Consider the following 16520-nt stretch of genomic DNA (forward strand, 5'->3'; position numbering starts at 1 on the left):
ATCCACCTCAACACAGAGACAAACTACAGCATTTCATCCATTTACACACAGCTTCATCAACACTAACTCCACACACTCAGCTTACCAGTGACTGTCAGCTTAACCATGTTACTGATGGGACCCTCTCTGGACTCACACCAGTAAACTCCACTGTCATGAGGCACCATAGTGATGGTACAGGAAGAACCAGCTGGTTTTCCCCACCCATGTGTTCCACACTGAGTCCTCTGTTGTTTGCTTGTGTTTCTCCTCAGAGTCCATCCAGCAGAGCTGTCGTCCTCCTCACAGCTCAGAGACACAAAGTCTCCTTTAAATAATTGAGAACTGCTGGGACTCACAGTCAGACGAGCTGTGAGGGTTACAATGAAAAACTGATCATTTCTTGTGTAGACTTTCAGCTGTCATTTGAGGGTTTACGAGTTTCAGCTACCTAACATCTGCCACCATCTTTATTGAGTGACCAAAAAATTAACTAGACAATGATTTATTTATTCATTTCATGGGCAGGTATTGCAATTCCATTATGTCATTATCAGTTAAGATATTATCAGTTAAGATATGAGGCCTTGAGTTGATTTGAGTTGTTGTGCTTGCATTTAGAAGATTTTGCTGTGGGCCAACAACATGCAGTTAAAGCTGCTCTCAATGCAGGTGAATCAAGCTACCCTTAAGCTGCAGAAGGAAAAAAAACATAAAAACATCTGAGAAAGTGCCTTTGTGAACTAGGCAATGCAAAAAGACCTGGATAAATCCTTAGTAGCCAACTGAGGGAACAATGCATTTTCTACCATTCTCTTTATGTCTACCATTAGAACTAAACTGCATGAAAGTAAATCCACAGGGTTCACTGAAAGGTGCAAGCCACTCATGAGCCTCAAGTATAAGAAGACTAGATTCGACTTTACTAAATTAAAAAAAATCATCTAAAAAAGTTGTAAAAACGTACTTTAGACTGATGAAACCAAGATCAACCTCTACCATAATGATCCAAAGCATAGTGTGATGGCTTGGGAGTGCATGGGTGGCAGTGGCACTGGGAAACTAGTGTTTATTGATGATGTGACACAGGATTTACATTTATTTATCCTTATCCTTCATTTCATCAGTTTTATATGTGAGCTCCATTGTGAAGCATGAACATAATCAGGTCATATCAGTGAGCATTTCTCAGGTTTAAACTGTGACAGAAGAAGGTTACTGACCTTGGTTTGTTGTACAGCTCAGCAGTGAGATCAGAACTAAAGAGAAATGACACTCAGGTTGATTTGAGGTGAACATAAAGAACAACTCCACACAAACAGCTGACAAACACACAAATACTGACATTGACACAGTGTTTTAAATTTTATTTTTGGATTTATGAGGTAGCTCACATTCTAGTGTTTTATTATTTAGTCATGAGTTTGAATGCTTCTGAGTTTTGTGTCTATGTTTGCAGTTCTTAGTTCCTTGTTCGCTGATGTTAATCTGAGTCTGGTCTCTGTGCATCTCCTGTGTGAAGTCAGTCTTGTCTCTTGTGTTAGTGTTTATTTCTTTATGCTTGTGCCTTATTGTGTTCAGCTTTTTCTTCCTCTTGTCTAGTTACTTAGCTTCGGTTCACCTGTGCCTCATTTTCACCAGCTGTGGCCTTTCTCTCTAATTGCCTCATGTTTTTATTTAAGCCCTCAGTTTTCTTCAGCTCCTGATCACCTGCAGTCTGTGTGCTCTCCTGCTTGTCTGTTAGGCAGTCCATATTAGTGTTTTTTTTTTTTCTCTCCCCAGTCAGTTAGTGCCAAAATTCCTCTGATTTTGTTTTGTTTAAAGAAAACACATTTTCACATGAGTCTTTCTGCCCAGTTCTGGATTTGGCTCACACTTTGCCTGTATCACAAACACACTAACCACTGCACCTTTCTGCTACCTGTGCTGTTAAAACTAATTTAAATAACATTTTTATATTGTTTTAATCAACAATTCTGGAGGAACTTACGGACATAAGTATTTACAGAGTGTGGACTCAGCTTTTATTGTGATCATTATGTACATGCTGAGTATATACTTTAAAAATGATCTACTACTTAAACGTATTCACACAGTTTGGCATCTCCATCTTCTATCCCAATTTTTATCTAAAATGCAGCACTTACTGTGGTCACTCATGTACACTGACTACTCCGAGTATGTACAAATATTCACTATAATAACCCTGTAAAGTCATGTGTCCACTGTGCAGCTGTGTTGATATAATGAGTGAATGATTTGATCTTTTCACTGCCTGCTGTGTTTCCTCGACTCCTGAGCAAAGATAAAGAGTCAGTTCAGACCTGCAGTTGGTCCTCGTGGTGTTTTGAACTTGAATTCAGCCTGATTTGTTTTTCATGTCATCATCAGTTATCAGGAGAGCAGACAGTCAAAGTACAAGACTTCAAACAAACACAGAGATTCTACTTACAGAGCAGACACAGCACAGATGTTTCCTTCATCGTCCTTCTCACTCATTTGAGCTTTTTTTTTCATTTCTCTCACTGACACCAAGTAAAGCCCGCCCTCTTCCTCTGAGCAACAGCTTTCTATTGGTTCAAACACAGTGGTGGGGGGCTCACTTTTTTCTTTGTGATATGATGATGCTTGATAAAGTTATTTTGAAATCTAACTACAATCACACTATAGTCCCTTTAAAAAAAATGAACCATTGGTTTAATATGATCCAGTATTTTCTATAAACATCTTTATATAAAAATCTGAGGAATAAGATGCCCTCTGTTCTCAGTGATCTGTAGTTTGGTTGATAATCAAATCCATTTCCATGTAGTGGACGTCCCCCTCAGTGAGAGAGGCAGATATGAGCTGAAACATAGGAATCAAACCAGGGACGCTGCTGTTATGGAGCTGAACTGGAACCATTCAGACACCGAGACCTCTGAACACATTTTAATTACAGGTGTCCAAAGACACACTGGTTTACTTTTTTACAGACATATGTCTTCCCGCAACTGTTAGCAGCCCTTCAAATGAGCCAAAAGGGGCACAATTTGTCATGGCTATATCGAGACTCTCTCTCCACTCCATTACATATTCCATATGTATGGGGTAACTCTGTAAGACACCCCGCAAGGAAAAAGTGCAACCGAACCCAGAGTGAAACTATCAACGAACTATTTACAAATGTACGTATATCCACGCCACCCCAGCCAGGGCCTTGCCAGATGGAAGGCCAAGTCGGGGGGCGGAGGCATCAGTCCGCAAGACTGGCCTGAACCAGTCCTGCAAGACGCAAATACCGCAACCGATCAGATGCTTTCGGTCAGCCTTCAAGACGCCAGGCAGACCAGGGAACGACAGCTACCAATGATGGGCACCCAACACCCGCTTCCCAAAGAGGGGCTGGCTGCCACGTTCAAGTGGTAAAACCACGTAAAAGTGGTGGCTGAGGACCACGTGGCGACCACACAAATTGTGGAGAGGGAGGCATCTGTCCACAAGGCCCAACAAGTGGCCACCCCACGTGTTGAGTGTGCTCGCACACCCGAGGGGATAGGGATTGCTGCTGAGGAGTAAGCCTGGCGGATGACCTCTACAACCCAACGGGACAACTGGGACTTGGACAGGGGCCTGTCCAGGATCCTGGGATGGAACAAGACAAACAGTTGGTCCATGGTCCAAATTGGCTGAGTACGTGCAACGTACAGCGCCAGTGCTTGTACGGGGCACAGGGCCCAGAGACGCTGCGCCTCCTCCCCGTCCAAACCTTCTGTCGGAGCTGACCGCAGCTCAACAGACTCGGGAAGGTGGAAATCCGAGAGGACTTACGGCAAGAAGGTAAGGTTCGGCCAGAGGACCACCCCCTAACCGTCTGGTAGCCACCTGCAGCATTCACCATGGACTGACAGCGCCTGGAACTCACTAATTTTTCTGCCGATGAAGAAAGGCGGTCTTGAGCGGCAGCCACTTCAACTCTGCCTTTTCCAGAGGCTCGAAGGGAGGGCACGAAGGACCAGGTCCAGATCCTGGGGGGAATGGGGACCCTGGCGTACGATCTGGGCACCCCTCAAGAACCGCGAAATCAAAGCAGTGTCGGCGTCACTGAGTGCTGAGCGACCAAGACAAATGGCCTTAATCGCAGTCACCAGCCAACGCAAGGTAACAGCAGCTCTGCCTGCCTCTAGCTGGGACTGCAGCATTCAGGCCCATGAGCCGGAGACACAAGTCCCAGTTCACCCAAGAGTGGAGGCTGAAGTGGTCCAGGCACACCCTGAGGACCCGCTACCGTTCCGCTGTGAGGGACACTAAGCCCCTGACAGAGTCCAGGTACATGCCTAGAAAGATGGTACTCTGAGGTGATTCCAACCTGTACTTCTTGGGATTCAGGCGGAGCCCCAGAACCTGAGCATGGGAGACCAGAAGGGCAACATGGCTGCTGCACTGTTCTATTGAGGAGGTGCAGACCAGCCAGTCGTCCAGGTAATTCAAGATCCTTAGGCCCCGCAGCCTCATAGGAGCGAGGGTGGTGTCCACACACCTGGTGAAGGTTCGGAGTGCCAGGGAGATGCCAAAGAGGAGGGTGCGGAACTCGAAGATCTGCTCTCGAACCTGAATCTGAGGACCATTAACATCTTGCACTTCGGGGCCGGAGATAACAATTGAGGCCCCTGTTGTCCAGAATGAGACAAAGACCCCTGTCCTGCTTGGCGACCAGTAAGTAGTGGGAGAAAACCCCGACTTTGCGGTCCCCAACGTCCACCTCCTGTATGGCCCCCTTTGCCAGAAGCGTCACCAGTTCCTCCCGCAGCACCAGGGTCTGCTTCGGGTTGCTCACGGGGTTAAAAGTCGGGACATTATGTTACAGGGGGTCTGCGACAAAACTGCAGGCGATAACCCTGGGTCAAAGTGGAAACCACCCAAGGGTCCGCCCCCAGAGCTGACCAGGCCACCCTGCGCTGCTCTGTGGATAGGGCTGGGTGGCCTGGCTCCAAGAGATGTCAGGAGGGAGGGGTTGGCTGGAGGACTGAGAGACTCCACATCCTCCCTACCTGCCCTGGGCGTGACTGCCGAGTCTACGAAAGGCCTCCAGCTAGGGCGGAAGAGCTTCAGGGCCCCTAGCTGGGGCAGGTTGAGGCACAGAAGCCCTGGGCCTCCTCACCCTGTCCAAACTCCTGCGCAGGCCTCGTGAAACCTACTAAGCTGTAGCCTGCCGCACCTTGGTTGAACATGGCATAAGGGTCAACCGACAGTCTCATAAGGCAGTCCCGGTCGTCCAACATGGAGCCAGGACTGAGACAGCCACAGGTGGCGGCGTGCTACCCAGAACGAGCCTAAAGTACAGCCCATAGCAGTGGCCTGCTCTTTCATAAGCGAGGCTAGGTGAGAGGAGGCAGACAGCAGCTCCCCTACGCCGTCTAGGTCCCCCAAACTAGCCTGCAACTGGCGAGCCAAGTGTCGTACATGAAGCGAAAAAATGGCTGTCAAATTGGAGAGGTAGGCCTGCGTTACCATTGCCCTGTGCAACTTAGTCAACAGGACATCCCTCATTGTTAGGGCATGCAGCCCTCCCCAGGAGGGAGCCCGAAAGGGCAACCAGAGGGTTCAGGGGCAGATCCACCAGGGGAAGGGGCAACAGTCAATCTGCTCTTGGCCATGCAGAGCAGCAAACCGCTTACAGGCAGGGGACCAATGATGCAGGGCTGTAGGGGATCAAACTGCCTGCATACCAGGTCCTGAAAATCAGGAAGCAGTGGCACCTGCAAGAGGTGGCGCTGAGGCTGCGTGGTATCATCAAACATAGAGGGTACTTAGACGGGTTATGCTTAAATATAATGGGAGGTTGAGAGTGCCCATTGTACATGCACGGGGGGTGTGGCAGAGAAGTGTGTACATGTGGCAGCTCACCTGTACAAAATTGACACTGCAGTGCATCTACGAGGGAACATCACACCTACAGATGTCCAGGCTTACTGGATAATGCACTCAAATATGAAGAAAGTGCAAGGAGTCCCAGGCCATGCAATCAACTACACCACCAGTACAGCAAGAAAAAGGGCACTCTTTTTTGTTACAAAGTCACACTTTTGTAACTTAGTTGTGTGGACAACCAAAGCTTTTGTAATTACATGTGTGATGCCAGATGTAAACATGTGGGGTAAAGGTTTAGCAGTGGCTCAGAATTTCTTTTACAAAGTTGTTATGTCAGCGCTCTTGGCCAATCACTACACTGATCCAGAACCCAGCGTTTCACGAGGACGACCTTCTGTGGATGTTGCAATGACAATCAAAGAGAGAGAGAGAGAAAAAAGCTTGCTAAGAAAACTGAGACAGTATTCCAGTTTTTCCCGTTTAGACACAACTCTGTTGCAGGTTTGTTTTAAGATTTTTGGTTCGGTGTCACATGAGGGTGGACCCATCTTCCTGTACTCTGCACTTCATGTTTTATTTTACCTGTTTTTCTATCACTCACTGTGAATTAGTAGATCATGTTTAAAATACTACCAATGTCATTCACAACATACATACTTTGGTGTATCCATTTTCTGATTTTCATTTATTTCATTTTATAGCTGTCGTTAAAATGTTTTCTTTATCTCCTGTACAGGCCAACGCAATATGTCTTTTCAGGTCGTAGTATTACACAACATGTTCAGATCCAATAGAAATAAAATAAGTGTTTCATAATTAATTAAATTGTTTTTATTTATAACTGGCATTATTTTCTCATTTTATTACAGAAGCTTACAAGAAAGAGGCAAAATTGTATTCCGTTGTGCTTTATTAGCTGCTTCAGGGGAAAACAAAACTATGCAAAAAAACCAAAAACATTTCAAAACAAACTGGAAAACAGTTATTCATTAGTTGATTACTTCAATACAACACTTGGGCACATATTTGTCAGCGCACATGGAACGGCAACTACCTTATCCAGCAAAGTCATGTTTTCACCTTCACACGGCACAACTAAATCTAGATGTATGGTGTACATTGAGCCTAGACAGTCTATAACTCGTTCAACATGTATCCTGACCTGACCAAGTTTTCGTGTCTCTTCCACATCTTTTGCATGTAACTGACTACGAACCCGGGTAAATGCTGGGATTTTTAAAGTGGCAGCCATTAAGGCAACACTTTCCTTAACATCAAAAACCCGGTCTGCGAGCACTATGTCCCCAGTTGATAGCAGCTATAGTTTCAGCTATAGGTTTGTCACTGGTACGCCCTCTCCATGCTTTAGACATGAAAGAGGTGGTCCCTTGTGGTGTGATGCCTTTGAAATATATAATTGTGTGCCTACTTTTGTATGTGGAATATGTCTCTGCCTTAGCGCGTAAATTTTGTGTTCTTTCTATAAAAACTTCAAAATAGTCAATAACTGTCACACGGTCACCAAACATCTCAACATACTGGTGTGGCATACTGGCCTATATACAATGTATTTTAGCCCAGTGCACCCAAGGGCTGAGGTAAGCGCACAGTAAATTTACAGTAAAGAGGTGTGCAACATGGTCAAGCCGAAGGTTTAGTCTTAAACGCATGAAAGTCAACAAGATCATCTGAAAATGAGAGATTTTTCTGTGAGTGTCTGGTAAGATGGGGCTAATTTGTTACAGCACGCCCATTAGTAAAGCAACAGATGACAGCCTTGTGTTACGACCAGAGATGGGCAGTAACGCGTTAATTGTAACGCGTTACTGTAATCCGATTACTTTTTTCAAGTAACGAGTAAAGTAAGGGATTACTATTGCAAAAACGGTAATTAGATTAACGTTACTTTCCCGTAGGAACGCTGCGTTACTGCGTTACTAAAACCGTGATTTTCTTGCGAGAATGTCTCATGACAGTGACGTAAGCGAGTGTGATGTTCGTGACAACAGCTGTGTGCAGATCAATAATGGATAATATATCGAGTGCGGGAGAGAGTATGAGCGTGCAGCGTTTAAAGCGTGGAAGTACTGACCTTATTTTGAGTTTGATTCCGTAAAAAGTGACAAAAACATTAGTGTCCGTTGTGCTTGGGAAGAAAACTTCTTTTTACAGCGAAAAAAAAAAAACCCCTAAACTTCCAAGCAAGCACCGAGTAGCTACGTCGTAATGAGAAACTCACAGAGAAACTGCGGTATCCTTCCACTGACTGCTGCGGCACACATGCACCAGGATAAACCTCCGCCTACTCTACTCCTGCTTTACAGGTGAAAATAGAGCAAAAGGACCGCTAGTCTTTGACTTTATTTATTTTCTGCTGTGTTTTACTTGCATCTGAAAGAGTGAGTGTAAACACAATATATATATATATATATATATATATATATATATATATATATATATATATATAAATAAATAAATAATGTGCTGGAATGTGCAGAAAATAGGTTTAAATGTTAAACTAATTTCTTCCAGTCAGAGAATGGTGCATATAATTAAAATTTTGCTTCATGCATAAAGTTAAAAGATTAAAACTAACAAAACAAGTTTTAAAAAGACTTTTCCATTTGATTACATTTTGTATGATGGATTATGTAGAAAAAGTAGAATTGGGCTGAAAGATCTATCACTTTATCACCTATTCAGGTTGTAAATCATGTTTTTAAAAAGTAACTAAGTAACTGAGTAATTAATTACTTTTGAAAATAAGTAATCAGTAAAGTAACAGGATTACTTTTTGGGGGAAGTAATCAGTAATTAATTACTGATTACTTTTTTCAAGTAACTTGACCAACACTGGTTACGACCAGGCTCAAAAGCCGCAACATAAAAAAGGAGATGAATACCAGAGTGTTAGTGAGAAGAGGTTTTATCTTAAAATGGAATACCAGGTTGGCTAAACTGGCTGGTACCACCAAGGCAAAGACAAGTTAACTCCCAGAAAGCTTGCCTCAGGTAAGTTTTTATCCACACCTGACTAGGTGTGACCAATTAGCACCAGCTGAAAACATTGAGGAGATTAGGGGCTGCAGAGGGACAAAACTCCTGTGTAGGTCTTCACTTTAGAGTTGTTGTCTTTCAGGAAGTCCTTGTCTAATTATTTTTTTGGACAGTTCTTGATTCAATTTTTGTTTTTCTCTGTGAACAAAACACAGAGAATTGTTAGCAAAGTAATATAATTTTGTGTGTTGAAATCCAGTCTGTTTTAATTAATAAAATGTTTCCAAGATAAAACTTTCAAATGGATCAAATTTGACTGAAAAAAACAAAAAAAACAAAAACAAAAATACAAAAATACAAATACGAGTGTGATACTGAGAATAAACTAGAGATGGAACGATGCCATTTTTTTATGACTGATACAAATATCATAAATTTGGACATCTGCCTATATAGTGTATTTTAAAATTAATACAACTGTTTTTTTTATATCTTGTTGCATTTTGTATTAGGTCATACTCAAATTAAGACCAAACAGTTTACAATGCAAAGAATACACGTCACCCACAATATTTCACAGTTCAACAATGCTGATCTTTTTATTTAAACATTTAGCAGAACTTTAAATCTAAGTACTTAAAGTAATATTCAAAAATAATTTAAAATACTATTTTATGCAGATTTCAAAAGCTCTTTTGTTCTGAAAAAAGAAGTGCAAAATCAGGACAAAATAATCTTTATATTCCACAACTTAAAATGGACCCTTTCATACTTAAATGTAAAGAGACATCCAGAGTGGAAATAAGTGCAAATGAAAGCAAACATGGCTTCATGACACTCATCTGTTATCAAGATGAATGTCAGTAAGCTGTTTCTATCACATTTAACCTGACGCTGAATGTTATGTCATTTCCATACAAACCTTAAGACAAGTATGAAAGTTGTTTGTTTTTAAAGTAAAACTTGAGTCTATCTTTTGTATAGTCAGACTTGGCAATGACAACGCACAGACGTCCGAGCTCCATATATCAGTTGTTAAGCTTAATGCAAGATCGCTTTGCAAACATTCAAAAATGAACTGACTCACTTGCTTTACTTTTCTGCGATAGCTCAGAGATTAAATGCCGGTCTCTGTGTGACGCATACTGCTCCTTCTTGCTCACTACCTGGGTTACGCCATGTTGCAAGTTTTGTGAGGTGCTTTTGTGACATTTAATGGATCGGGTTACATTTTTTATTTCTCCCCGATATCCAATAAAGTAATTTAGCTCAGGATACCAATACTGTATCCGATCGGTCCATCCCTAGAACAAACAAGTCAAACCTGCTCAGTTCCTGTTTTATTTCTCTAAAGTGAAAGATGAAAATATTTTGTCTTTAAATTATATCTGTATAACTGTAATACTTGGACTTAACAGTAGATGGCTGAAGACTCTAAATGGATGTTTTGGCTATGTTAGGCTTCAGAGTAGTTTAACCCAAGAGCTGGGACACATGAATCAGCCTGACTGATCATGCGTGTAAATTATTCGACACCAAACCCTTTCAGCTCTTTGCTGAGGAGGTAAAAACATGAGATCATCTTAATGTTTTTTTTTTTTTTAAGTGACTTCATTGTGTTGTAGTTTACACCAGGGGTGGGAAACTCCAAGCTTTGCCCTGGGTCAACACCAGTGTTGGTCAAGTTACTTGAAAAAAGTAATCAGTAACTAATTACTGATTGCTTCCCCAAAAAAGTAATCCACTCATTTTACTGATTACTTATTTTCAAAAGTAATTAATTACTTAGTTACTTAGTTACTTTTTAAAAACACGATTTACAACCTGAATGGGTGATAAAGCGATAGATCTTTCAGCCCAATTCTACTTTTCCATCATACAAAATGTAATCAAATGGAAAAAGTCTCTTTTTTTTAAAACTTGTTTTATCAGTTTTACACTATTAACTTTATGCATCAAGCAAAAATGTAATTATATGCAACATTTACTGACTGGAAGAGATTAGTTTAATATTTAAACCTATTTTCTGCACATAAAATATTTTTTTTGTGTGTGTTTACACTCAGTCTTTCGAATAGATGCAAGTAAAACACAGCAGAAAATAAATAAAGTCAAACACTAGCGGTCCTTTTGCTCTATTTTCACCTGTAAAGCAGGAGTGGCGTAGGCGGAGGTTTACCCTGGTGCAGGTGTGCCGCAGCGGTCAGTGGAAGAATCCGCGAGTTTCTCTGTGAGTTTCCCATTACGTCGTAGCTACTCGGTGCTTGCTTGGAAGTTTAGGGGTTTTTTGCTGTAAAAAGAAGTGTTCTTCCCACGCACAACGGACACTAATGTTTTTGTCACTTTTTATGGAATCAAACTCAAAGTAAGGTCAGTACTTCCACGCTTTAAACGCTGCACGCTCATACTCTCTCCCGCACTCGATATATGATCCATTGTTGATCTGCACACAGCTGTTGTCACAAACGTCGCACTCGCTTACGTCACTGTCATGAGACACTCTCGCAAAAAATCACGGTTTTAGTAACGCAGCATTCCTACGGGAAAGTAACAGTAATCTAATTACAGTTTTTGCAATAGCAATCCCTTACTTTACTCGTTACCTGAAAAAAGTAATCGGATTACAGTAACGCGTTACGCGTTACTGCCCGTCTCTGGTCAACACACCTGAATCAAATGATTAGTTCAGGTCTCTGGAGAACTTCAAGACATGTTGAGGAGGTCATTTAGCCATTTGAATCAGCTGTGTTGGATCAGGGACACATCTAAAACCTGCAGGACACCGGCACTCGAGGGCTGGAGTTCCCCCACCCCTGGTTTACACCATACTCTAACACAGGGGTAGGCAACTCCAGGCCTCGAGTGCCGGTGTCCTGCAGGTTTTAGATCGCACCCTGGGTCACCACACCTGAATCAAATGATTAGTTCATTACCAGGCCTCTGGAGAACTTCAAGAAATGCTGAGGAGTCATTTAGCCATTTGAATCAGCTGTGATGGATTATGGACACATCTAAAACCTCCAGGACACCGGCACTCGATACCTTTGCTCTAACAAATACATCCCCAGTTCAATCTCAGAAGGAGACACAAATCCCTTTGCTCTTTGGTTTCTGGATGATATAAAAATGCCAATCCTTTAGTCTCAAACATGCACATCCTGGACTGAAGCTGTTCTCTTTTTAGTCACTGAATGATTGAAAGAAGGGCATATATCAGTTAGCCACAAACAAATAAGTCAAATTTTCCATTTGATATCTTTTCCAAGCACACATGAGAAAACACATGACAATATTACTGCTGAAGAGTAACTAAATGAGTGTGATAAGAATGAGAACAAACGCCATCAAACATAAATAAATTAAACATAAGAACAGTCAAGGACATAAATCATATTAGTAGAAGATAAAATTTGAAAACTCAAGTTAAAAATACATTGTGAGCATGCAGGTCTAATTCAGTGAGAGGGAACGGACCAGTTAGAGACCAGCAGCTGAACATCAGTGGTTGGACTGGTGGACTACTTCACTGAAGAGTAGACAACGTCTGGTTCTGGTTTAAAGTCTGAACACAAACACACACAGTTCAAACAGCATTACAGTTTTCTCTCTGACAGAAATGAGCCTTTAGCTATTCTGTGCTTAAGTCATGATGTGGTTAGAATAAGTCTGTACAGAAATACAGAGCAGCTGTACCTTTTATTCTCTGCCCAGCAGTGACATCTTGTGTTGTATCGAGTGCAGCTGGATCATTCACTGCACAATAAAACAAAGAAATTAATAAAGGGACAAAAACATAACATAACATAACCATACTACTTTTGTTTATGTAGAGATTAATAAGGAATTTTTATAAATAGCAACAATTTTTCAAACTTTTTCCTTTAAAAAAATAACAAAAAACATCCCCTCTGCTGTGAAACTATGGTTACCACATGAAACTGGGGATGTTTGTGTGAAAAAGAAAGAAAGCAGATGTCAGTTTCTTTCAGTTCTAACCAAAATTTCTCCACAGGGCACAAATGAAACCTGCTCTCAAATACAAAGCAATTGTTAGACAAACCAGACAAGACTGTGGTGAGAAATGTCACAACCTCAGAGAACAGTTATCTGGAATAAAAAACAGGAAGTTGCTGCTGAGGGTTTTTTAGATAGAATTTTACAGAAGTGGGAAGTTGTTGGTCTTTTAGTCCTTTGTGTATTAGAGAAACAACTGTGTATGTATATTGTGTGTACCAAACCCGGACACATCTGGGATTAATCTGAGCTGCTTCTAAATTTACTGCTCAGTTATGACACTGGCAGAATTCACAACACATCTGACATCTGGCCTGTGTGAGGCAGACCTGTGACTGCCGCAACGTTGGAGATATTGATTGGTGTTAGCTTTGCTCCAACTCACTGACAGGAAAGGGAAGTGCTTCACATTTAAAGGGAAGGACCAAAGGGTGATAACTGTTTTGCAAAAAGGAAATGCAAACAATGTTACTGTAAGAAAATACTTCCAGTTTAGTGAAACACATAAAGGCATCCAAAAATAAGTTCAGTAAGTTTCAGTTCACAGTAAAATCCAAAGTATTATCCTTCTCACATTTTCCTGAAATCTCATTATTAGTTTGTTTGAGAGAACCAGAGCTTTTAGAAAGGGTCATTTTTTTTTCAATGACTAAAAAAAAATAAATCCTATGGTAATGGTAATGTAACTCTAACAATGTAACTGTAACATAAGTTGGCCACTCAGCAAACATCTTAACATTTCAGTCTTTGTCCCGGATCCAAATATATTGTTACAATTTTAAATAAATGACCAGCAACCTTGTTAGTGTTAAAACACGAGTTTATGTTTAAATATGTTGGATGATCATTTTGTTTTTCTGTGTTGAGACTTGAGTAATTCCACTGGTATTAGTACCACCTACAAAATCTCTGGTATCAAGACTCCTTAAGTGGATTTAAAAAAAACAAACAAAACAAAACTCACCTGATTAAACTGTATTAAAACTTAAAGTTTGCATTCTTAGGGGCGTGGCCTCTTTGACTTACAGGTGGATGGAGAAACTGTTATTAGCTGTATGCTAGGCTTCACCTCAGCTAATTGGAGTCCTTGAACTCTACATAGTGTTTGTTATGTTGGTGCCCTTGGGAGCATTTTTAATGTCATTATATGACAAATAATACATCTGATGTGCGATATGATGTGTGGTTCGGAGATGATGGTACTAACAAAAAGACAGATGGCCAAGCTGGAGGTGTTAAAATTTTTGAGTTTTGTTGAAGCTTCAAAATATCAGGCCCAGAAACCTGCGGGTGATGCCATAGTTAATCTGTCTATTGCATATAGTCTATTAAATTAACATGAACGCATAATAATGGAAAATTAAACAAAAAAACAAGTGACCCACATTTGCATGGTAAGGATGCCATGCAATAACGTGACTGGTCACTTATTTCCTGTTTAAGCTGCTGATAGGCTCTTTGGAAAAAAGCCCTCTGTGTTCACCTACATAGGTATTCACTCTCTGGCTGAACCTATAATTTATGTTTATTTATTTATTTATTTAATTATATATATATATTTTTGATTACGTAATTCTAAATGTCCACACTTCCATTAAGTGTTCTAATTTTATGGACCACAACCACAAATCTTAATAAAAGAAAATTTACCTCTTTTTGGTTTGACTGGTTTTTGCTGACGATTTGATAAAATGACCTCAGTGTAGGTGACTTGGTTTTCTTGGACTTCTTCAGGATTTTCAGCTGAAAAAAAAACAACATTTAACCCGAAATTAGTTAGAGGTAAATGAAGAGAATAAGAAATAGAAAAAAGAACATGTGTTTTCATTACTGTGTAACAGCTTGGAGGTACTTCCATTGGAAGTGAGAGTAAATATAAAAACATCTAATCACAATAGCTGTGTAACTTATTCAGCAGAACTTTATTTATATAAAATCCAGAAGTCTAGATCTCACCTTCAGGTTTCCTATGAGCATGCCATCTCAGCAGCAGAACCAGTAACACCAGTAGAACCACAACACAGACTGATCCAACAGACAACAGCACAGTGAGAACAGATGTGGTGTGTTTGTCTAAAATAAAGCAAACACCGTCATTAAGTTGTCGTCACATTGTGAATGTTGAAAGCTGCAGAAACACAGACAGGTGAGTGTGTCACCTGTGACAGTGATCCAGCTGGATGGAGACTCTCCATGACCGCTGATGTTACACTTGTAGAGACCTTCATCAGACCTGGAAACATGCTGGATGGTCATGTGACCTGTTGACTCATTCCCAATGAAGATGCCATCTTTATAGAAAGCAGCTGTGAGGTTGGTGGGAGTGGTCTTTGTTTTACAGAGCAGCGTGACGTCATCTCCCTCCATCACAGGGAGGACAGGACTCTGCAGGATCACTGATCCATCTCAACACAGAGACAAACTACAGCATTTCATCCATTTACACACAGCTTCATCAACACTAACTCCACACACTCAGCTTACCAGTGACTGTCAGGTTAACCATGTTACTGATGGGACCCTCTCTGGACTCACACCAGTAAACTCCACTGTCTGATTGGAAAACAGTGATGTTACAAGAAGAACCAGCTGGTTTCCCCCACCCATCTCCACACTGAGTCCTCTGTTGTTCTCTTATGTTTCTCCTCAGAGTCCATCCAGCAGAGCTGTCGTCCTCCTCACAGCTCAGAGACACAAAGTCATATTTAAAGAACTGAGAGCTGCTGGGACTCACAGTCAGACGAGCTGTGAGGGTTAAAATGAAAAAAAAACCTGATGATCTGTTATAATTAAGAATATAATTCTCTGAATAATCCATAATTTAATCAGTTTATATGTGAGATCCATTTTGAACCATGAACCCAATCAGGTCATATCAGTGAGCATTTCTCAGGTTTAAACTGTGACAGAAGAAGGTTACTGACCTTGGTTTGTTGTGCAGCTCAGCAGTGAGATCAGAACTAAAGAGAAATGACACTCAGGTTGATTTGAGGTGAACATAAAGAACAACTCCACACAAACAGCTGACAAACACACAAACTCGTCTCTCTCTGATATATCTGCTCATTTTCTGTTCGATATCAGGAATATGTTTAAATAAAGTTCAGACTGACAAAAAGAGTGTTAATATAGAGCTACATTGTATCCCAGCTGCCACTGTGGGAGAGTTAATGTGACTGGTCAGCAGTTTCACATCCTGCTTGTATAGAATCACCATTTAACCTCAAACATTTTCCATTTTTTTCTGAAGGAACTTCTTTATGATTATTACTGAAATAAAAGTATTCACAAAACTCTTGATTCTCCACCAGTCTGAAGTTTTCATCTAGAAAGCAGCTCTTACAGTGATCATATTTTTATGTACACTGTGTATACTCAGAGTGTAGTCAAACTATCCACTGTATTTAAATAACTCAGTACAGTCATGTGTCCACTGTGCAGCTGTGTTGATATAATGAGTGAATGATTTGAGCTTTTCACTGCCTGCTGTGTTTCCTCGACTCCTGAGCAAAGATAAAGAGTCAGTTCAGACCTGCAGTTGGTCCTCATGGTGTTTTGAACTTGAATTCAGCCTGATTTGTTTTTCATGTCTTCTCCTCCATCATCAGTTATCAGGAGAGCAGACAGTCAAAGTACAAGAATTCAAACAAACACAGAGATTCTACTTACAGAGCAGACAC

The 16520-nt window shown here is 41.1% G+C and overlaps 1 protein-coding gene across 1 annotated transcript; it reads right to left on the reverse strand.

The window, feature by feature from the left end:
* Nucleotides 1-11879: 11879 nt before the first annotated feature.
* LOC146521376 (low affinity immunoglobulin gamma Fc region receptor II-like) lies at nucleotides 11880-16310 on the reverse strand. Its single transcript, XM_085155160.1, has 7 exons — nucleotides 15765-16310; nucleotides 15325-15585; nucleotides 15000-15245; nucleotides 14797-14913; nucleotides 14491-14583; nucleotides 12520-12579; nucleotides 11880-12388 (listed from the first exon to the last, which is right to left on the reverse strand). The coding sequence occupies exons 1-7, from the start codon at nucleotides 15838-15840 to the stop codon at nucleotides 12345-12347; spliced, it is 897 nt and encodes a 298-aa protein (XP_085011286.1). The 5' UTR covers nucleotides 15841-16310; the 3' UTR covers nucleotides 11880-12344.
* Nucleotides 16311-16520: the final 210 nt, after the last annotated feature.

This window comes from Neolamprologus multifasciatus, chromosome 3 (assembly GCF_963576455.1).
Source record: "Neolamprologus multifasciatus chromosome 3, fNeoMul1.2, whole genome shotgun sequence".
Classification (NCBI taxonomy): Eukaryota; Metazoa; Chordata; class Actinopteri; order Cichliformes; family Cichlidae; genus Neolamprologus; species Neolamprologus multifasciatus.